General features: G+C 40.5%; 1 protein-coding gene across 1 annotated transcript in view; it reads left to right on the top strand.

Annotated features, from left to right (window-relative positions):
* The window catches only part of LOC122093823 (rho GTPase-activating protein 7-like), an 86,958-nt gene that overhangs the window by 19,967 nt on the left and 47,737 nt on the right, over positions 1-19,254 (top strand). The window contains exons 4-7 of the mRNA XM_042664324.1: positions 11,730-11,800; positions 11,885-11,963; positions 12,100-12,244; positions 12,419-12,538. Of these exons, the coding sequence (XP_042520258.1) occupies positions 11,730-11,800; positions 11,885-11,963; positions 12,100-12,244; positions 12,419-12,538 (415 nt within the window). The remainder of the gene's footprint in view (positions 1-11,729; positions 11,801-11,884; positions 11,964-12,099; positions 12,245-12,418; positions 12,539-19,254) is intronic.

The following is a 19,254-nucleotide window of genomic DNA, read 5'->3' as shown; positions in this document are numbered from 1 at the left end:
TCACCTCCTCAAAATGCTAAACAAAGGACCCAAAATGCCCCCAAACATGATGCCAATGCATGAATCAATGAAGTCTTCACATTCACTGAACGAAGCCTTCACCCACTGTTTGCACCTTGAATAAAACATCATATTAACATCATAAGAGATGTCCTAAGCCTCCACATTGGTCTGGATATCTCTGTTTCCTTGTCAAAATGCCAAATGACCTGAATGTCCCTGTGGACAAGCCACTTCATTCGAGAAGACTTCAACACCTCACCAACTGCTGTGGAATTGTTGTTACCAACAATGACAACACATACATGGACTACCAACTCAAACCGGCAAAAGGCCAACATTTTTTCTTAGTTTCTTTTCTCGTAATAGGCTCTTAGTCATTGAAAGCAGTAGCAACTGAGGGTCTCTTTTTATTTTTGTAAATTTCTAATTTTTGATAGCAAGGGATCTTCTTTCTAGAAGAATAGAAGTTCTTAAATATCTAGGCGGCCAAGTGACCGCACATAATATAAGGGTACTAATTTTATACTGTGGCCATTGGTTATTATAAATAAAGAGGAAGGAGGAGCTTGCTCGCAGATTTGATGTTTTGAAAACTGTGCTCTATGTGAGTGTGTGCACTGTGGTGAATCAGTCACAAACCTTGTGGTGAAACAAGTGGCAACCAAGGTGAAGCCTTGGAGGGAGGGTGGTGATGATTGCCAACCGCAAGCCATAGGTGGTGATACCTATTGGTCATATCCTTTTCTTCTTTTCTCTATTCTTTGTTCTTCTGTGTCATTCACTGTTCCAGCAAGCATTCCAGCAACCTACTTTGAAAACCACTGAAATACCAAAATTTCGGCGAGATATCACTGAGTTGATGCCTTTTTTTCTCCCAAAATTGTTGTTTCGGTGGTCAACAGTCATATTATGATTTGAAACTTGGGGGAAGCTTGTTTCAAGTTTTAGAACTTCACTTTGCAAAAAAAAGTAACACATAGAAGTGTTTTAGGGTTGCACCCTTTTTTGACCGTAACCGTCGAACTGTTCTGTTTACATTATATAATATTGCCTAGTCTACACCTTGTTTTACTAATATAAGACAAAAATATGGTAGTAAAACAGGTAAATAATGCATACATGCCAAGAAGAAACATACTATTGATTAATTTACGTGCCACACTTGAATGTGGTGTGGTCCTTGTCCTTGAGGTAATTATGTGCGCAAAATTTTAACTTGAGACTGATATGAGCTTCTGCAAGTGAAAGGAAGCAAAATGGACCGCGAGACCAGCAAAATGAGGTCAAAATTTCGACCCCATCTCCTAAGACATGTGCGAGATGACGTGTTTTTATAAAGGGTAGGATGTACCATTCAGCGAAATGGCACAAAAGGTAGGGAAATTTTGGCTTCCAATTTCGATTGAAATGTTGCTGTCTTCATATTTTGTATGCAGTTTCGTTCGGCAAAAAAAAAAAAAAAAAACCAAAAATTCGGCAAGATATCGCCGAGTTTTTGAACCACGCCTTAACTGCATCAAATGCAATACAACTAGGAAGAGATATCAAGCACAAAATACCTCATGCAAGTCTTCCTCGGGGCCTACACAATCTTTATATATTTTCTAGAAGCTAATCTTCAAAATCTTATAAAGACAATGGTGTCATAGGTTACACTAGTCCAGAATTTGGATTGAAATATGGGATGATAATATGAGCTGGTAATGGACTAATAACCGTGGGGGCTAATATGGGCCCGGTTGGGCTGGCCCTTCCTCCTACGTTGGCCTTGTACTGCATCAGATTGCTTTTATCATTTGTAGCTGTTGGTCTTGTCCACAACTGAAAGCTAAATGCTTCCATTACCTAAACTCTCAGAAAACATGAAATATATTAGGGAAAATACAAATGGGGATCTTGGGCAGTGGATCGTACCTCTTGGCAATGTTGAATTCTGATGGTACTCACTTTCTTTGGTGGGCTCCACTGGTAGTAAGCTGTCATAGTTGGAGCCTTCACAGTGAGGAAGATCATGGCTTTTCCCTTTGCTTTTGTTATAAAATTCATGTGCTCTTATGCTTTTACCCTTCAAATTGACTCTAAACACGTCTCATTAAAAACCAGCACTGGATTGCAGAAAGAGTTTCTGATTAGAAAGAGAAAGAGGTGCTGCCTTATTTCTCTATTTCAAAATTTGGTTTCTATTTCTTGGGAAATCATACAAGAACAGTTTCCAAGAAACCGTACTAAATGCGCCCTAAGGCAGCACATTATTCTGTCATTGTAACAAAAAGAAAATTCAAATCTCCTTATGTACCGAAGATGCTTGCATCATGAAACATGAGGTGCAGCAGGCTGTGGTCCTTCATTCATGAAAGAAGGAAGGGGCTCTGGGATGGTAAGGTTTGTGAGAAACTCAGATAAAGTATTTTCGGATCATTTTAAGGGGATATGTTCACACAAGGACTGGATGATCCTTTTCATTGAGTAACAGCCCTATAAATAGGGTTGGGATTACAGTACAAGTTACATAAAGAAATATTGGATCCCAAACATGTGGGCCCACATATAGTGACAAGATAACACTAAACACACACTACTACACACTATTGACACATTACACGAGGAGATAATATTACACAAGACCCAAGAAGATAAGATTCATCATAAGTGTGGGACCAACTATTAATTGCTATTAGTGTTGTCGGAACTACTAGCTGGGTACCAGCTGGCGGTATCGATTAACCAGGCATTTTCGGCATCAAGTAACTCGCCAATACGTGAATCCGTGAGTCTGCCAGTTTGGTGAAGTTCCCATGCAGTATCAAGTCGGAGGAGAAGTGGGGCCGGGACCTGATGCGGGAGAACATCATTAGCAGCACACATGGTAGCTAGAAAGGATCTCCATTCATTCCGGTGCTAGACTCGGTTGGTGTAGAGTTCATAAGCCTTGATGTTTAATATATGGAAATCAGGAGTGTAGTGAATGTAATGGTAGGGTTGTTGCTGGTGGTCAAAGGTTTGGTGGATGAGAGGAGGCCGGTGGAACAAGATGGTAATATAATGTGGGTTCGGGTCATCCTCGGGAGGAAGATGGGAGGACAAAAGGTGGAACCAGTGAGGAATAGGGGCAAAGAGTTGCAGGAAGTGGAGGATTGTTAAGTTGGGCCGAGAACATCCTGGAGTGGGAAACATCCAGCGAGTGGTAAACCAATGGATGGTGCTTAAAGGGAGGCTTAAGGCAATAGTGTAGGCTGAACAGAGGTGCCAAAAGATACATTTGTAAATGAGAGGGAGGTCTTGGAGTTCTTGTAGGGTGGTGAAAGAAAAAAGGGTAAGATATGGATAGTCAGGGTGAAAAGAACTTCCTGGTAAGACTAATCCTTCGCGACGAAGAGCGATCATGAGAAGTTGAATAGCTGTAGTCTTACTGTAAGAAATAACTTTTCTTTGGGTTAGGTCTTGGATAATTTCTGGGGGAAGGCCTGGTGGAAGGGAACAACAGAGGTTATGACCAGGTGGTGGTGGCGTCTGAGAAGTAGAAGTGCCAGGGGTTATGGGGAAAAGTAAAGGGATGATGGCAAAGTTTGAGGTAGGTCGAGAGAGAAAGTCTGCCAATACATTGTCTTTTCCTTTTATGTGCTTAACATCAAAAGACCATTGGGAGAACCACTGAGCCCATCGGAGAAGTTGTGCGTGAGGAAGGATCTTCTGTCGAAATTCAAGCATACGTGGGAAACTGGACATGTCGAGTTCAACAAGGAACTGATGACCAATTAGATGAAATTGGAATTTTTCTATGCCACGCTTGACTGCTAGGATTTCTTTGAACGTAGAATGATAATGGGCCTCAGAAGGCTTGAAAGATCCACTCTTGTATCCACAAACAGTTCTTGTAGTTTTGGGAGTCTGTTCTTCAAATAGGACTGCACCCCAATGAGTATCACTGGCATCTATTTGCAAAATTCTTTTTCTAGTGGATGGGATCTGGAGAGTGGGGAGGTTCTCTGAGAGCTTCTTTAGAGATTGAATTGCTGATGTGTGAGCAGCAGACCATGGAGGGGCTTTTTTCCTCAAAAGCTGGTGCAACAGAGAAGTATGAATGATCTGTTTTGGAAGAAACTCTGTCATATAATTGACGATCCCAAGAAATTGTTGAACCTGATTTTTGGTGAGAGGGCCATCTGGAAATAATTGTAATGAGGTTGCAATATGTGGTTGGAGATGATATTGCCCTTTGGAGATGGTCACTCCGAGAAAATCAACAATAGGGGTGCCAATTTGCATCTTCTTGGGAGAGAGCATAAGACCGTATTTCTGAACAATGTGATGAAATTGCTGGAGAAGACGTAGATGATCTGTCTCATCTTTGGAGAAGAGGAGAATATCATCAATATATATAAGAGCATGGTCTTGTAAGGAAGCAAAAATCTTCATCATGGCTCTCTGGAAGAGAGATGGTGCTGTTTTAAGACCAAAAGGCATGACTGTCCATTGCATATGATAGCCTGGAATGCAAAAAGCTGTCTTTGGTCTATCTTCTGGGACAATTCCAAGTTGCCAAAAACCTGCTTTAAGGTCAAACTTGGAGAACACAGTGGCATAGGCTAACTGTAGAAGCAAAGCCGGACTAGTTGGAAGAGGAAATTTCTCATCAGCCAAAAAGAAGTTTAATGGCCGATAATTAATCACCATTCTCAACTTTCCGCTGATGCGGATCCGAGAGATTCGGATCGCTTAGGGCCCACAAGAATGACTAAAAAACTCAATGTACTGGTTGAGGGGTATTCTTGTAATTTCGGAAAACAATTTTAAGAGCTTAAAAGAGAGGGAAATAAATAGTAGGGTCAAGCTGAAATAAAAAAATTAGAAGAGGGGGGGTATTCTGGAATTACTAACAAAATAGGGGAGTATTAGAACATAATTTCGAGGACAGGGGGCTTAACTATAATAAAAGCAAGTGTTTACTTTTAAAATCAATAAAAGAACCTATCTTCTCCTTCTCGATGAAAGACCAGGCCCAGGTGGTAGACCAGGACACTTCCAGGGAGAGAAATTCACCAAATCGCATCGGCTGAACCTAAATTCTAGGCACAAGGTTGCTTCAGCAGGCCCTACCCAACCCAGTTGAGTTCGGCTTCAAATTGTGGAGGAGAGGAATGATCGAAGGACCTGCAACTTGCCCTGGCGGTAACCTTCAGTACAGGACTGAAGCTGGACTTCGATCTCAGGTTGAAGGAAGGCTTTGGAGTTGGGACTGTGGGGGTTTTGTCGCCCAGGATAGGCCTGCCTTTACTCAAAGTCTCAGTCCAAACAGATCACCCATGAAGGAGATCACTCAACTTTAAAGGGCTGTAACTACCGCCCAGAAACAGGGGCTGGGAGAAACAACCAGAAAAATAATAAAGAAGGAGAATGAGAGATAAGAGATTAGAAAAAATTCAGAAAGGGAGGAAGAGGGAATCGCCCACGGCAGCCATGGTTCACAACCCAAACAAAAAACCTTAATTAAGTTCATTCAATCTAAAAACTGAGTTCTCCATTACAGGGCTATTTAAAGAAAAAATAATGACATAATTTTGGAAGCTAATTAAAAATGGAAACTAAGCCTAGGTAGCAACTAAAATAAAAATCAAATCTAAATAAAATACTGTTAATCTAATCTTTAACCAATAAAGGAAGTAAATAAAAATCAAGTCAAAAGATAGCAACTAATTCCATCGCCGAGCTGCATCATCTGCGAACTTGTTTTGTTCGTTTGTTGACATAAAATGCTTGGCATGCCCATGGAGAAACAGTAGGTTCCAAAAGACCTTGGGATTGTAGTTGCTGAATCTCTTGAATAGCCAATGACAGATGATCTGGATTTAGGCCTGGATGGCTGGCTTTTGTTGGATTGACATCTTCATTTTTCTTAAAAGGAAGTGTGATGAAGAAGTCAGGGTTCTGCCATAAAGGGTGAGAACACTTGGTGAGAAAATCTGAATGAGATTCTGCACAAGATGTGGTAAGGATGTGTGCTTTGATTTATTCAAACATAGAGGGACCTGCAAAAAAGAGGTTAGAAATAGGAGACGAGGGAAGAAGTTGATGTTTATAAACAAGACCGTGGGGAGTCCAACGGAGAGGGAGATGGCTGAGTACATCAAAACCTATAATGAGGTATTTTCATGGAAAATGGGTTCCTAGGACTGTATGGGTGACAGACAAGGTAGGAAGAATTTGGATTTTGATAGGGTGTTTAGACAATAGGGTGATATGGAAAATTTCACCATTAGCTGCAAGGAAAGGTAAAGGTGGATCCTGTTTCTTCCAAAAAGGTTGAGGAAGTACTTTAGGGTTCAGGATTGTGGTAGCAACTCCTGTGTCTAAGAAGGCAATGAGGTTAATAGGTTTAGCATAGGGTTCAGGGATTATTTGGACTGAGACATGAGGAAAAGAACCTGACTGGTATTGAAGAGAGGTGATCACTTGGTAGAGGGGATCAGATTCCTCGGACTCGGAGAGGGAAGACTTTGGGTCTGAATCTGTGTCTAGGTAATTAATTGCAAATAGAGAGAGATCTGTAGGTGCTTCATCAAGAGAATATAAAGATTCAAGGTCCGCATCCTGAAGATCTTCATGGTGAAGAGAGGATAACATGTGCATGACCTTATCTTTCTTGCGAGACATTGGACAATTTTTGGCAAAATGGCCGTCTTTCCCACAGACATAACAAGCAGTGGACTTGTTCTTTCCTCTATATTGTTTTTTTCTGAGAAATCTCCATTTTTTCTTTGGAGAATGAAAGGAGAATTTCTTTTTTCTCCTTGGCTTCCATTTCTGATGCTGAGAGAAAGGGGAAAACCTTATGTGGTGAGAAGTCTTCTTGGTAGCACAATCACAAGATTTGTCACATTTGCACTTAATTTTGAGATAAGAAGTATCACAAGCAGTGGAGACTTTATCAGAACGCTCTTGCAAATCTTTCCAGACCTTTTTGATATTGCAAAGCTTATCAAGGGCAGTGAGAGCATAGCTATAAAGAGAACCAATTGTGCATGAAGCCAATGGAATATTCTGGTTCCTTAAAAACTGCTGTGTATCTGCGCCAAGAGGCTCTGGAAGAGAGTTCAAGAAAACTTGCTTTAAGTTTTCATCATCAATACCACCGATTTTATGGAATCGGTCAGTCGTTCTGGAGAAATGTTTATCAAGATCTGATCTAAGCTGAGAGCAACACTTCATTTGGTGAAATTCGTCACGAGCCTTTGAAAGATCATTTGAAACGGGGCCAAGGAACTCTTGATAGAGAGTGGTAATAAACTGGCTCTCAGTAAGTTGCACAAGTTGCAGTTGTCTGTAAGGGCCAAGAGCTAAATACCATTCCCTGAGTTTTCCTTGAAGTCTTGCAACAAACTTGGACCAGACCGTGACAGTTGAAGCTCCTTCATGAAGTAGTTCAGCATTGATCCATGCATGAAAATCTGCAATCCAGGATGTCCATTTAGGAACTGGAATATCATCGAGAGTGAAAAATTGCTTAGGGTCCTGGTTTTGATATGAGGTAAAAGGTGTTGGTTGAACAGGCGGTGGTCTAGGTGTATCCTCAAGATTCTGAATTTCAGGATCATCATCCATTTCGGAAACATGAGGTGCAGTAGGCTATGGTCCTTCATTCATGAAAGAAGGAAGGGGCTCTGGGATGGTAAGGTTTGTGAGAAACTTAGATAAAGTATTTTCTGAGGGGGAAATAATTGTATGAATAGATTTAGGCGGAGGGGTAGAAGAAGGAGGAGTGGGAGCATTGGCTAATGGGGTTGTTATATGTGGTATAGGAGGTGGAGGTGCAGGATATGGGACAGGCATAGGATAAGGGGTAAATGGAGGTGGTGCTGGTAGGGCATCTGCAAATTCATCTTCATAATCACTAAGATCTATAAGTGCAGCAGTGGATGTCCATGCTGAGGGGAGTCTACTGCGAGCACGTCCTCTGGCTGCTCGTGTTCTTTTGGGGAGAGCACATTGTTGTCTTTGATGTTCTTTAAGTTCTTCAGTAGGAAAAGTCCTTGGAGAAGAAACGATTGGTGGTGCAGGAGAGGCATACATAGCAAAAGAATCTTGTGCAATGAAGTTGGGAACTGTTACTGGAAGTGGTTGCTGTTGCCTATGGCGAGATGAGGCAAAAGAAGGAGGCTGTGGTTGTTGCATCTGTTGAAGTTGGGCTTCAAGGTACCTGAGATGCTTTTCCTTCTGGCCAATAAGGGCAAAAGCTGTAGTGGTATCAGCAACATTAGAGGCAATTTCAGCAAGTTCATTGTGGACCTGATCAATTTCTCTACGGAGAGATTGGAGGAGATGATCATGATGGGATAAAGTGCCATGAGTTTGTTGAGTCTGGGCCAATATACGACCAAGATATTGGTTCTGGACATTAGCATTCTCTGCCTGCCAATTCAAAGCTGCTTCAACAGGAGATATTGGTGCAGAACGACCAGTAGCTTGAACTGATGGTTTAACTTTCCATATTTGACGGATACCATGAACATCAGGACTAGAATCATGAAGACTAGGAAAAGGTTTAAGGGGAGAAGAAGAAGAAGAACCTGGAGTATACGTACAACAGGGAGGAATAAGTGGAGGAGGTATATCAGGTTTTGGAGGAGGTTTGCAAGTAGAGGGAAAAGGTTTAGGAGAAACCTTGGGGGGATTTCCATACTTGACAAAGAAAGGGTATCTGGATTCATCACTTAGGGGACCAACAGATGAATCACCTGCTTCATATCGTTCTTGTAAATCCCATTGAGAAGACTGTTGTCTAGAAGAACGACGAGGAGGGAAATCATCTTCAGAGTCTTGTAGACAAGCATCACAATCACAGAGGTTGAAGTATTTATGACCAGTAACTGGATCTTGGAAGAAGAAAATATGATCACCCTTCGAATCAAAAGATTTGATAGGAATTTTTTCTTGAATCATTTCAAAGGAGGTGGGAAACGGAGAAGGACAGGGTCTAGGAGGAGGAAACCAAATTTCTACTTCTCCATTAGGATGGGTGATATATTCCGGATCTGTCGACTGAACTGGTTCTGGAGGAGCCTGTGGCTGAGAAGCTGAGACTTGTTGTTCATAAGCTGTGACCCAAGAAGAGGGAAGGAGACGAAGGAGTTCATCTCTGGATATTTGTCGTGGGACATAGGTACAGCAAGGGACTTGGTTAGAGTCCATGGTGATGAACAACGCATCTTCAGAATGGCCTGTGAGAAGATCAAATGCATGATTTTGCAAGCGATAAGCCATCTGATAGTGCAAAGTTGCAGCCTTAGCAATAACATTCGGAGGAACACCAGTAATTTGGATCTGGAATTTTAGGGCAGTGGGGAGAAGAGGGTCAGATAGTGGAATATTAAAATTAGGATACAGGGTTAAGAACATTGTTCCAGCATTCAAAGTTGTCTGAACAGTGGCAATCACGGCATGTTGGTACCGTAAAACTCGACTGTCAAGCAGGGCAACTCGAGAGACCACTGAGAGTCCTTTTCTGCCATGGAAGGAGAGAGCAAACTTGATGGCGCCTAAGTGAAGATGAGTATAACCTTACTGGATCTATTGAGGGATTAAATCCAAAGGTATCTCAAGAGTAAAATGCTGCTCATTTTCAGTAGCAGGAACTTGGAATTGGTCAAAGCGAGAGGCTTGGACTAATTCTTTCAAAGGAGGAGTCTTCTTAGGTTTAAGAAAAGTAGTCCATTTAGAGGATGTTGGTGTTTTAGGGAAAACAGTATAGGGATTAAGAAGAGTTGTAGGGGTTGCAGGGATGACTTGATCATTAGGAACATAAGAAAGTTCATAAAGATAATCCAAAGAAGAAGAAGATCTAGAAGAAGAAGATCGACGAGGAGAAGAAAACAAAGAGGAAGAAGGCGAGGCCATAAGAAAATCAAGACAAAGTACGTGGCTAAATCCAAATCTGAACCATTACCACTTGCTGGAGAAACTGGAGTAGGTAAAGACACAGCTAGTCGAGGCCGATCAAGAACCCCCCTGATCATAGTACCTGACTGCAAAGCAACCCGAGCCAAACAGGGCACAACACGGCATTCTTAGCCTCAAAGCCCACAACGCTCAAGGGTCTTTTTCTGCCAGTAGAAACCATAAGCAGGGATTACTTGCAAAAGGGCGTGGCCTAGACTGTATCTTTAGCTACAGCAGGTTCAATCCAAACAAGAGGGATGGCCAGAGAAGGAAGTTTAGCCGGAGAAGAAGAAGACTGCTGGCTCTGATACCATTTTCAGGGGATATTTTCACACAAGGACCGGATGATCCTTTTCATTGAGTAACAGCCCTATAAATAGGGTTGGGATTACAGTACAAGTTACATAAAGAAACATTGGATCCCAAACATGTGGGCCCACATATAGTGACAAGATAACACACTAATAACACACACTGCAGCCTTACCCCGAGAATGTCGAGAGGCTGTTTTGACCGCTTGACCACCAGGTTGCAACATTCATACCTTACCGTTGGACCAAGCACTCAACAAACTGCAAATTCTAAGTTTAAGATGCCAGTTCCAAAACTTCATGGGATTCAACCCCCCCAGTCATCTTTTTCAGTTTCAGTGTTTAATTTCTTGAGGATTTGAAATGACGATAAGGAAACGATCATTAAAGCTTCTGTATCTATAAGCACCGTAACTTAACTAATTTTTTTTTTGGCTTGTTTTGTTGATTTATAATATAAGAAAATATAGGAGACTGGGTTCTAATAGTTTTCTTCTGCTCATCTCTGTTCTGCCCCAATAACTGTGGCATTTATTACCTGAAACGGTGATGAATCCTGGGTTTTTCTTTAGGGGATTCTTATCCTTCAGATTGCTATGAGCTATCATGTAGACTTTTTTACATTTTAGTCTAATCCTTATAATCCAACGTGAGGGCTAGGGGGAAAGAGCCAATGCTTGGTGGTAACCGAATGATCTGATATTTATTGTCTATTTTGGCATTCTGGAGTTTCCGATGGCCAGTGGACATTGAATGCTCAATTGGATTTAACTTATGTAAATTGTGTACCTCTATGTATAATCTATACTTTTTGTGTGAAGAACATTCCTGAGAGCCCATTGTTTTTATCAGTGAGGATTCTAGGGATATATAACTTGGCTGTTGTTTTTCCACTGCCGATCAAAGCAGAGGTGGAGGAGGGTGGAGGAATCAGGATCACGGCAGGCATTCAGATGGCTTTAGCCAAGCCTTTTAGCATGGAGCTTGAAAATTTCGTCTTGCTGGGTTTAATCTTGGTTGGATTGGATTGCATATTAGGAGGGATAGATATGCTTGCATCCATCTTAAATAAGTTTCATTATCACAGTTTTCTCTCCTCTACCCATCCCCCCAATGGATTCTTTGTTCCATGAAACATATTACTGAGTGATGTTATCTTATCTTTGCCAACAAGTCCTGTCCTGTTCTTTTCCCTATATTCTTGGTCTTGGTGGCCCTTAAATCTGGTATCTGATGCCACCATAAATTGAACAATTAATCAGTTTTTAGTAACTTTTGCTTGAGTGAAATTCTGTTCTTATGGAACTAAGGACATATGCACTAAACCTTACATATTCAGGCCCGTTTCTTAACAATCTGATGCTTCATTGCCTCTTTATTTAATGAGCCTAAATCTTCTGCTATTACGAACTTGGAACTATGTCTATATCTATATTTTGTATTAAATTAGAGCAGTAAGTGATATTTCTGGCTTTCCTGTAGAGTGCCCTTCCTCAGAGAGGTGGTGAAGTAAACCTAACTTTAGGGGGTATTGACTTGAACAACTCTGGGAGGTAAGCTTAATTACTCTATGTTATTGGAGACATGGAGTGGTATGGTTTCCTTGCGTTTTATAGTATTGTCTATTTTACTTGCAGTGTGGTTGTCAGAGAAGATAAGAAACTGTTGACTGTACTGTTTCCTGATGGACGTGATGGACGCGCATTCACCCTTAAGGTGCCTTCTTTGATTACTTTGTGCTCAAATTTTTTCTTTTGAGACGCAGGCAATAATTCTTGGTAATACTAATCAGTCAAAATTTTCTTGTATTATATTTGCTTATTTTTTTATTATTATCTGCCATGAATTGCAGGCTGAGTCCTCAGAGGATTTGCATGAGTGGAAGGCAGCACTAGAACAGGCTCTTGCACAAGCCCCCAGTGCTGCCCTTGTCATTGGGCATAATGGAATTTTCCGAAATGACACAAATGATACCGTTGAAGGATCATTCAAACAATGTTCGTACTTTTAAGACTTATATGTTACACGTTAAGTTGTGCATTACTGATTTGTAGCCATTTGTTCATTAGTTTTGAGTCTGTTTATTGCCACTTCTGAGCCTTGAATTCTGTATTATGGATTTTTCAACACTGGAATATAGTCACATTAGTGTATATTTATATTTTTTTCAGGGAGAGATAAGCGTTCTGTCAAGTCATTGGTTGTTGGAAGACCTATTTTGCTTGCACTTGAAGATATAGATGGGGGACCATCCTTTCTTGAGAAAGCTCTTCGTTTTCTTGAGACGTTTGGTAAGTTCCATCCCGAGTTTGATCATAGTTTTATATGGTAACTTTGTGTTGCCTTCGGTGATATAGCTGAAGTTGAGTTGGTTTCTACTTTCACTCTTTTGTTCTTTTGTCTATTACTTTTGCTGCCTTCTTTTCATGTTCTCTACAAATGAGTAGGCATTGAATTCCCTATTGAGGCTGATTGCTGTATTTAGTTGGCAGAACTTTTTCTCTGATTAAACTTACAAAGTTACCATTTAGGTAGTTATTAAGAAACATTTTTATCCCTGAGAATGGAATGTTTGTGACAGTATTATGGAAAACAGATCTGGCAAATCATTTGACTATTGTAGCAGTTGACAAAATTTTTTTGATCATGGTTGTTGGGCTGTGGCTTGATTAAATTGAGTTAAAAATTGTTTTTCTTTATGGGATAGGACTTCCTCTCATTCAGTTCAAAGGGTCTAAAAGGAGGAAGCTGAGGAGGATATTGTTGAGGTTTTAATTAATGATTTGTAGCATTTTGAAGCCTATCACGCTCGAAATGTAAGGCTTTAGGATGGAAAATTTCCTGCAAAAACATTATGACACTTACCAGTTGAGGTGGGCAAGATGTTTTCTTTCTTCCTTGATCTGTCTCATGTGTAATAAGATTGATGAATCGGTTGATCAATTGTTTTCAGATATAGTGTCAAATCTGAATTGGACTGTCTAATTTCTATAATGATGTGGTGGGGTTCATATTGTTTTGGAAATTTGTTCTGTTTGGAGCAGGGGATGGGGAATTTCTATCAAAGGCTACATTGTTGGTGGGTTTGTGGAAGCTATTTGAGCAAGTGGTTATTGAGGAATTTAAGGTAGGTGGCTCACTGGGCTTTGGCAGACCCAGTTATTAGAAGTGGTCCTGCCACTCTTTGTTTCACTGATTGGAGAATGTTATAAGGTCTAATATACATGATGTCTGAATGCTATCACCAGATGTAGTAGTGGAGCTAAAAGTTTGATGGCTTAGATACGTGCAATCCAAGTCTCTTTGGAGTTGGAGGCCTGGAGGGGATATCAGATCCTGTGCAGGAACAATCCTTAGGGCCTACTTGGCTCGGCTCCAATTGATGAGAGGAGTTTCATAACAACAAAACTTATATTGCTTTGTATGGGATTGGAATTCGCATTAAGAAAGCGCTTCGATTACATTGTGATGGAGGGAAATCCAGAGTTGCATGGGAGGGTGCGAGGATTCACACAAGAGAAAGGGGGGGAGGGGGAAGAGAATGGCACACAACCACACAGCCCGTAGGCTCTCAAACCACAACTCACTATTCCATTCTATTCAATCTATCAATCAGTCGTTTCAGGTATTGAAAGAAAATAAACTCCTACTTAGAATATAAAATGGAAACAAGTGCTAGAAGGAAAACAAGCTCAAAAAGTAAACTCCTACGTATCCTATGGCTTTGGAATTAAAAGTCTTAAAATAAAAGATTACATGATATTTTTCCAAATAATGTATATTAGTAAAATCCTACTACAACCAAAACTCAAATATGGACCTGGTTCATATCTGTCTGGATATCCAGATGGGTGTGGATTGGTCCACGGTTGTGTACCTGCATCACCATTGCTGGGTGGGTCTTCTCCAGAGATTCTTGGACATTAGCTCATACCATTTGGCACATGAGATCCCTTACTTTCCAGATGTATTACTCATTTAGATGGAAGCTGAGATCCTCCAATGATGTGGCAGACCTTTTAGATATTCAGCGGATGTGGAGATTGAGATTGAGCTCTGTGAATATTCCTCTGCAGACAAGGGAATGCATGTCTTATGTATCTGGTGTCAGGTGATTGTTTTGGCATGTGTCCTGGAAATTTTTAACTGTGTTTCCTCGTTAATAAATTTTTTGCTGTTTTGTATCGGAAAGAGAAAAAAGAGGGATGGTTTTACTTAGTATTTTCGAAGAGGGAAACATCAAACTAGCTCAGGAAGATGGTAGTGCACTGACTGGTGTTTTAAGGCTACGAAGGAAAGGTAATTCTGAGCAATTGCTTTGTTCAGCCTCGTTTAGCTGAGTCCAGGTTGTGGAGGTGGAGGCATGGATTTCACTATGACTGGACCTCAATCACCAGACTTTTGTTCGTTGCCATGTTTGGGTTTGTTCCTTTCCGTTTTGTCCTAGGGTGGTGAAGCTCTAAAATTTCTATAGTTGGGCTGTAGATGTTTTTGGGGATATTAACTCGTAAATTGGTTCATGGTCTACCTGGTTAGAGCTTGTGGAAGCTTTCTGCCTTGTATGATAGCTAATTCATGTCTTCTGTTTTAGGAGATTTGTGAGTTGTGTTCATTGATGTTGATAGTGCATCCCTTTGTTAGGGTTGCACTGAAGTAGCTCAATTATGAGTTCGAATTAATATGGTAAATTGGTGAAATTCCCTTTTTCTGGGGATAAATAGTGAGGATGATAGGCATTTTAATTGTTCCCTTCTGGTTTGTGGAGGAAATGATATTACTTTGGATAAATCCCGTCTTCTGTTCTCATGCAGGGGTAAGAAAGGGCTTGGGATGTCCTCACTCCTGACCATCTATCTGATTTAGATGCCTGGATGCAGATAAGGTCCCATATTTGATTTGGTTGTAGTGCTGAGTAGGATGACCAAGTATAACAGGTGGATTTTATAATGTACGTTGATGCCTGAAACATAGCAGATTAACCATACTTGAATTATGCATGCTGGGGAAGTAGGGAGTACCTGGCTTTTTCATAGTTTAAAATGGAAAATTTTCAAGTGTTTTCTCCTCCTCTTCTTTTTTAATAAAATTGTTATGAAAAAATTGTTCAATTGCTTCTTGTGTGCTACAGCTCATGTTTATATAGTAGAAGCATGTTGAAGTCTTGCTTTTGTCAACAGCCTATAGGATTTGTGTTTCTTTTTCTGGAAAGTGTCTTTGGGACACCTGGGCCAGCCATCTGCAGGACCCCCAATATGGCTTGGGTCTTATGGAACAAAAAATTCCTTGTGAAAATGCAATGAAATAGGGGATACATTGACTGACTTGGGCGCCTAGGTGATGCATTGGCCGGCTTGGGCACCCATTGGTGGCGCCTTGGACGCCTTGTTGGCGACACCTTGCTTTTGGACCCCCTCCAACACCTTGGGTGTCCTAGACGCCACGAGGCCTGTGACAACTATGACCCAAAGAATGTCTGCAGTATTTAAGTATTGTACAATGAATCTGGTAATTTTCCTGAGCTTTTGTGATATTTAATGTCCTAATCCTAATCAGAACATTATTTCCAAAATCATGTTGCTAAACTGGATCTGTAATTTCTTTTTTAGCCTGTAGGATCTTTCCTTTTGTTCAGCATTGAGTGGTCAGTGGATCAATTTATAAGGGCAAACAAGAGAAAGGAGGCTAGCTGATGTTGTGGGTTGAAGTTGCTGGTTATGGTTGATGTTTATCAGTCTTTTGGTTAGATTTTTACTTCTTAGTGCTCTTTACTTGCTAGAAGATGAGTAGGAATTAAAAACAAACTATGGATTCAAGTGGAGCCTATCTGCAGGAGAGGGAAGATTAGGTTCTACTCTCAACAAAATTTATTTTTAGTTGTGTTTAAATATGCAATCAACTTCACTGGATGTTCTGCTGTCTGATTTATCTATGAACCGTACATGCAACACCTTGACGTCTTATTTTCTCAATGTAACCTCTGATTGATCCTAAAAATTAAAAATGAACTAGTCTATATGATTCTAGAAAATATGAATAATCTTAAATTGCAATAATTCTTATGCTGAATATCATGTATTTCTGATTCTGGACATATTTCTTTGTACTACTAATAATAATACACATGGAATCCAGGAGAGCTAACTTGAGACTATCTCATGGGACTGTTGACCGCCTCGACATTGCCTTCGTTTAGGGGCCAACCATCTCCTCGTAACATGGTCTATCGAGATGCCTACTTGCTGTTGCATCAGTTGACATACATTGTAGCCCTTATCAGCTCTTGCTTTTGGGATAAATGTTTGTAACCAAGGTTTCCAGGTTTTGATTTTGAGTCTGGTTTTGACCAGGATAAAAAACGAAATATGTTGCGAAATTTCACTCAAAACCTGGAAGTTTTCGGTGGATATTTTCAGTGATGGTTTCGAGGACCAAATGGCCAAAGTACGTCCCAAAACTTCTAGGAAATCCCATTTTAAGCCCTCTAAACATAGTGAAACTCTTGGAATGAATTATATCATTCACCCCCCTCCAAAAGAAAAAAAAAAACATAATGAAACTCTTACATTTAAAAAACACACACCCAAAATGGTAGTTTGACTTTGGACCTTAGGTTTATGGTATATGCTGTACGTTGCTGTATACATTCTCTAATATGGCGTATTCTACATAAAAATTAGCATTAGAAAATGCATAATTAAACAACTAAAATATGTATTAGATAAATAGATATAAAATTACAAATAGTTATCAAATGTTATACATTATTCATTACAAAGAGTAAAAGATTTTGGAGTGAAGAATACAATGAAGTCATCCCTCTTCTGACCAAGTATGTATCCTTTTTTTTTTTTGGTAAAAATCCATTTTTGGTAAAAGTGATATATTTTAAACTTTCAATCTTGCATTCTACAAATGCACCAAATTGTCGCTTCCGATGCATTTCACTACTGCCCAACAGCTTAAGCTTGTGTGGGAGAGTAATTTGGTAAGAAATCTCAAAAAACCAAGTTTACTTAACCCTAGAGTTGAAACCAGTGAAACCATTGAAATTGGTCAAAATTTTTACCCATTTCTTTTGATGCTAGGTAATTTATATAAAAGACTAAAACGATACTGAAACTACGCAGTTTGTTGAAATTTTTCTGTAACAGAGAAAGTTATACAGAAACTTTGCATTTCTTCCCTATCGCCATTTCATTATATCTTGCGAAGCTGAAATATTTCACAATGTTTTTATGAAAACATAGAACATGGGTTTTAACGTAGTATCCGAGCCAGGAGGTCGTGTGTTCGATCCCTATTCCCTAGAAAGTGTGACTGTGTGAGGGGTTTGTGTTGTGTTGTGCCCCTATGTTTTTGTGATGGTGCTACCCCGTGATGGTGTCATGTGTAGAGCCGTATGTGTGTGTGTGGGCCTACACGTGTAGGGGTTGTTGATATTCATTGTTGTAGCCCTTAATTAACAGCTCAAGCTTTTGGGGTAAGTGGTATGAACATCCTGCAGGCCCACAAAGACGATCAATCTAGGCATGGGCTCTCTAGGTTTCCATTTTTACTCTCTCTGTTCCATAATGACTGTCCCCTTTTTGTTGCAACCTAATGGCCGCGTGTTGAAGTTGAGAAACATCCTCTCTGTGAAGCGGGGTTATGGTTGCGCACATTATGACCTAGACCCCCCGCAGTGGCAGGAGCCTCGTGCACTGGGTACACCTTTCTGTCCTCAGATCCAAATTGTTTTGTCCAATACTGAAATAAGTAATGGAGTTCTAGTGAATTTACTGCATTACTCCATTTCATTTTTGCGACGTTTTACATTTTGAACATTTAGTGTGAGAACAACTATTACAGGGAATATTGAAAAATAAGTGGGCCTTCAAATGCTTTAACCACTATTAAAATTTGTGATTTTTTTTGAAGGACAACACTGGGGGATGGAGGTGGTATACTGTATATCTATAATTTCATCTATTTTTGTATGACATTGATTTTATATTTTATTTTTATATTTTCTAAAGGGAAAAGCTGTTTGTAACCAACCTGGTTACTACATGTTGTAACTGGACTTATCTTCCCACTTACACTCCTCACCAATTACTTAAAGATAAGGGTTTTCTTTGTAATTTCTCCCCTTTCTCCCACCCCCCTCCTCTCTCCCCTTATTCTCTGTCTCTGACTCTCCTCCTCCAGTCCTCCTCCCTCTCCCCTCTCCCTCTCCCCTCCCCACAGCACCCTCTTTCCTAACACATAGGACAGTGGCGCGGCGGCAAGAGTGGGGCGAGACTGCCATCGATTATTTAAGCTTTGGAGGTGTTTTCTCAACAGACCCGTTGCTTTACTCTCTGGTCACACCCATTGAGTTTGGTTCTTCATTTCTTTCCTGTCACAATATATGGTGTTGGCTGCCTATTACTTCCATTTCCTACAATACCCCTGCATCCTCCACGACCTGAAAGCACCCTGTTCACTTCCCCCTAGCGTCCCAGCACGCACCCATGCAACTCAGGACCCTGCAACCTGCGAGCACCCTATTCACTCCACCCTCCTCAGACCCACCCTTGCTACGACTCTGCTTTGGCAATGATTCTGGTAGTGATGATGCTGGTGGTTTCTCTTCGATCCCATCTTTATCATCATCTGATGAACAGCTCCTTCATCCTCATAGTCGTGGCTCTCAAAAAGCTATGAAATACTTAAAATTTTCTATAAATGTATTTGGGAGCAGGGACAGCATTTCTAGGTTGTCTTTTTCTCAAAAAATTTCTGTCATTGTTCAAAATCATGGATGTCTCTGTATGCAGCCTCCACAGCTAAGGGGAGTAGACCTGGAGTAATGGTAACTGACTCATTGTCATACTCTGAATCTTGAGATTATTTGGCTTGCAAACCCTTTAGCCTGGGCATCTTCTCTAGTCTCCCCTGTTCCTGGTGTGATCTTTAATTTGCTATTGCAATTGAAGTGTCACAGAATCTTTAGTTTGAAGTTACGACTGAAATTTCTTAACCATTA

This window comes from Macadamia integrifolia, chromosome 11 (genome assembly GCF_013358625.1).
Source record: "Macadamia integrifolia cultivar HAES 741 chromosome 11, SCU_Mint_v3, whole genome shotgun sequence".
In the NCBI taxonomy this organism is placed as follows: Eukaryota; Viridiplantae; Streptophyta; class Magnoliopsida; order Proteales; family Proteaceae; genus Macadamia; species Macadamia integrifolia.
The sequence above is the reverse complement of the archived record's forward strand: the minus strand, read 5'-3'. Positions and strand labels throughout refer to the sequence as shown.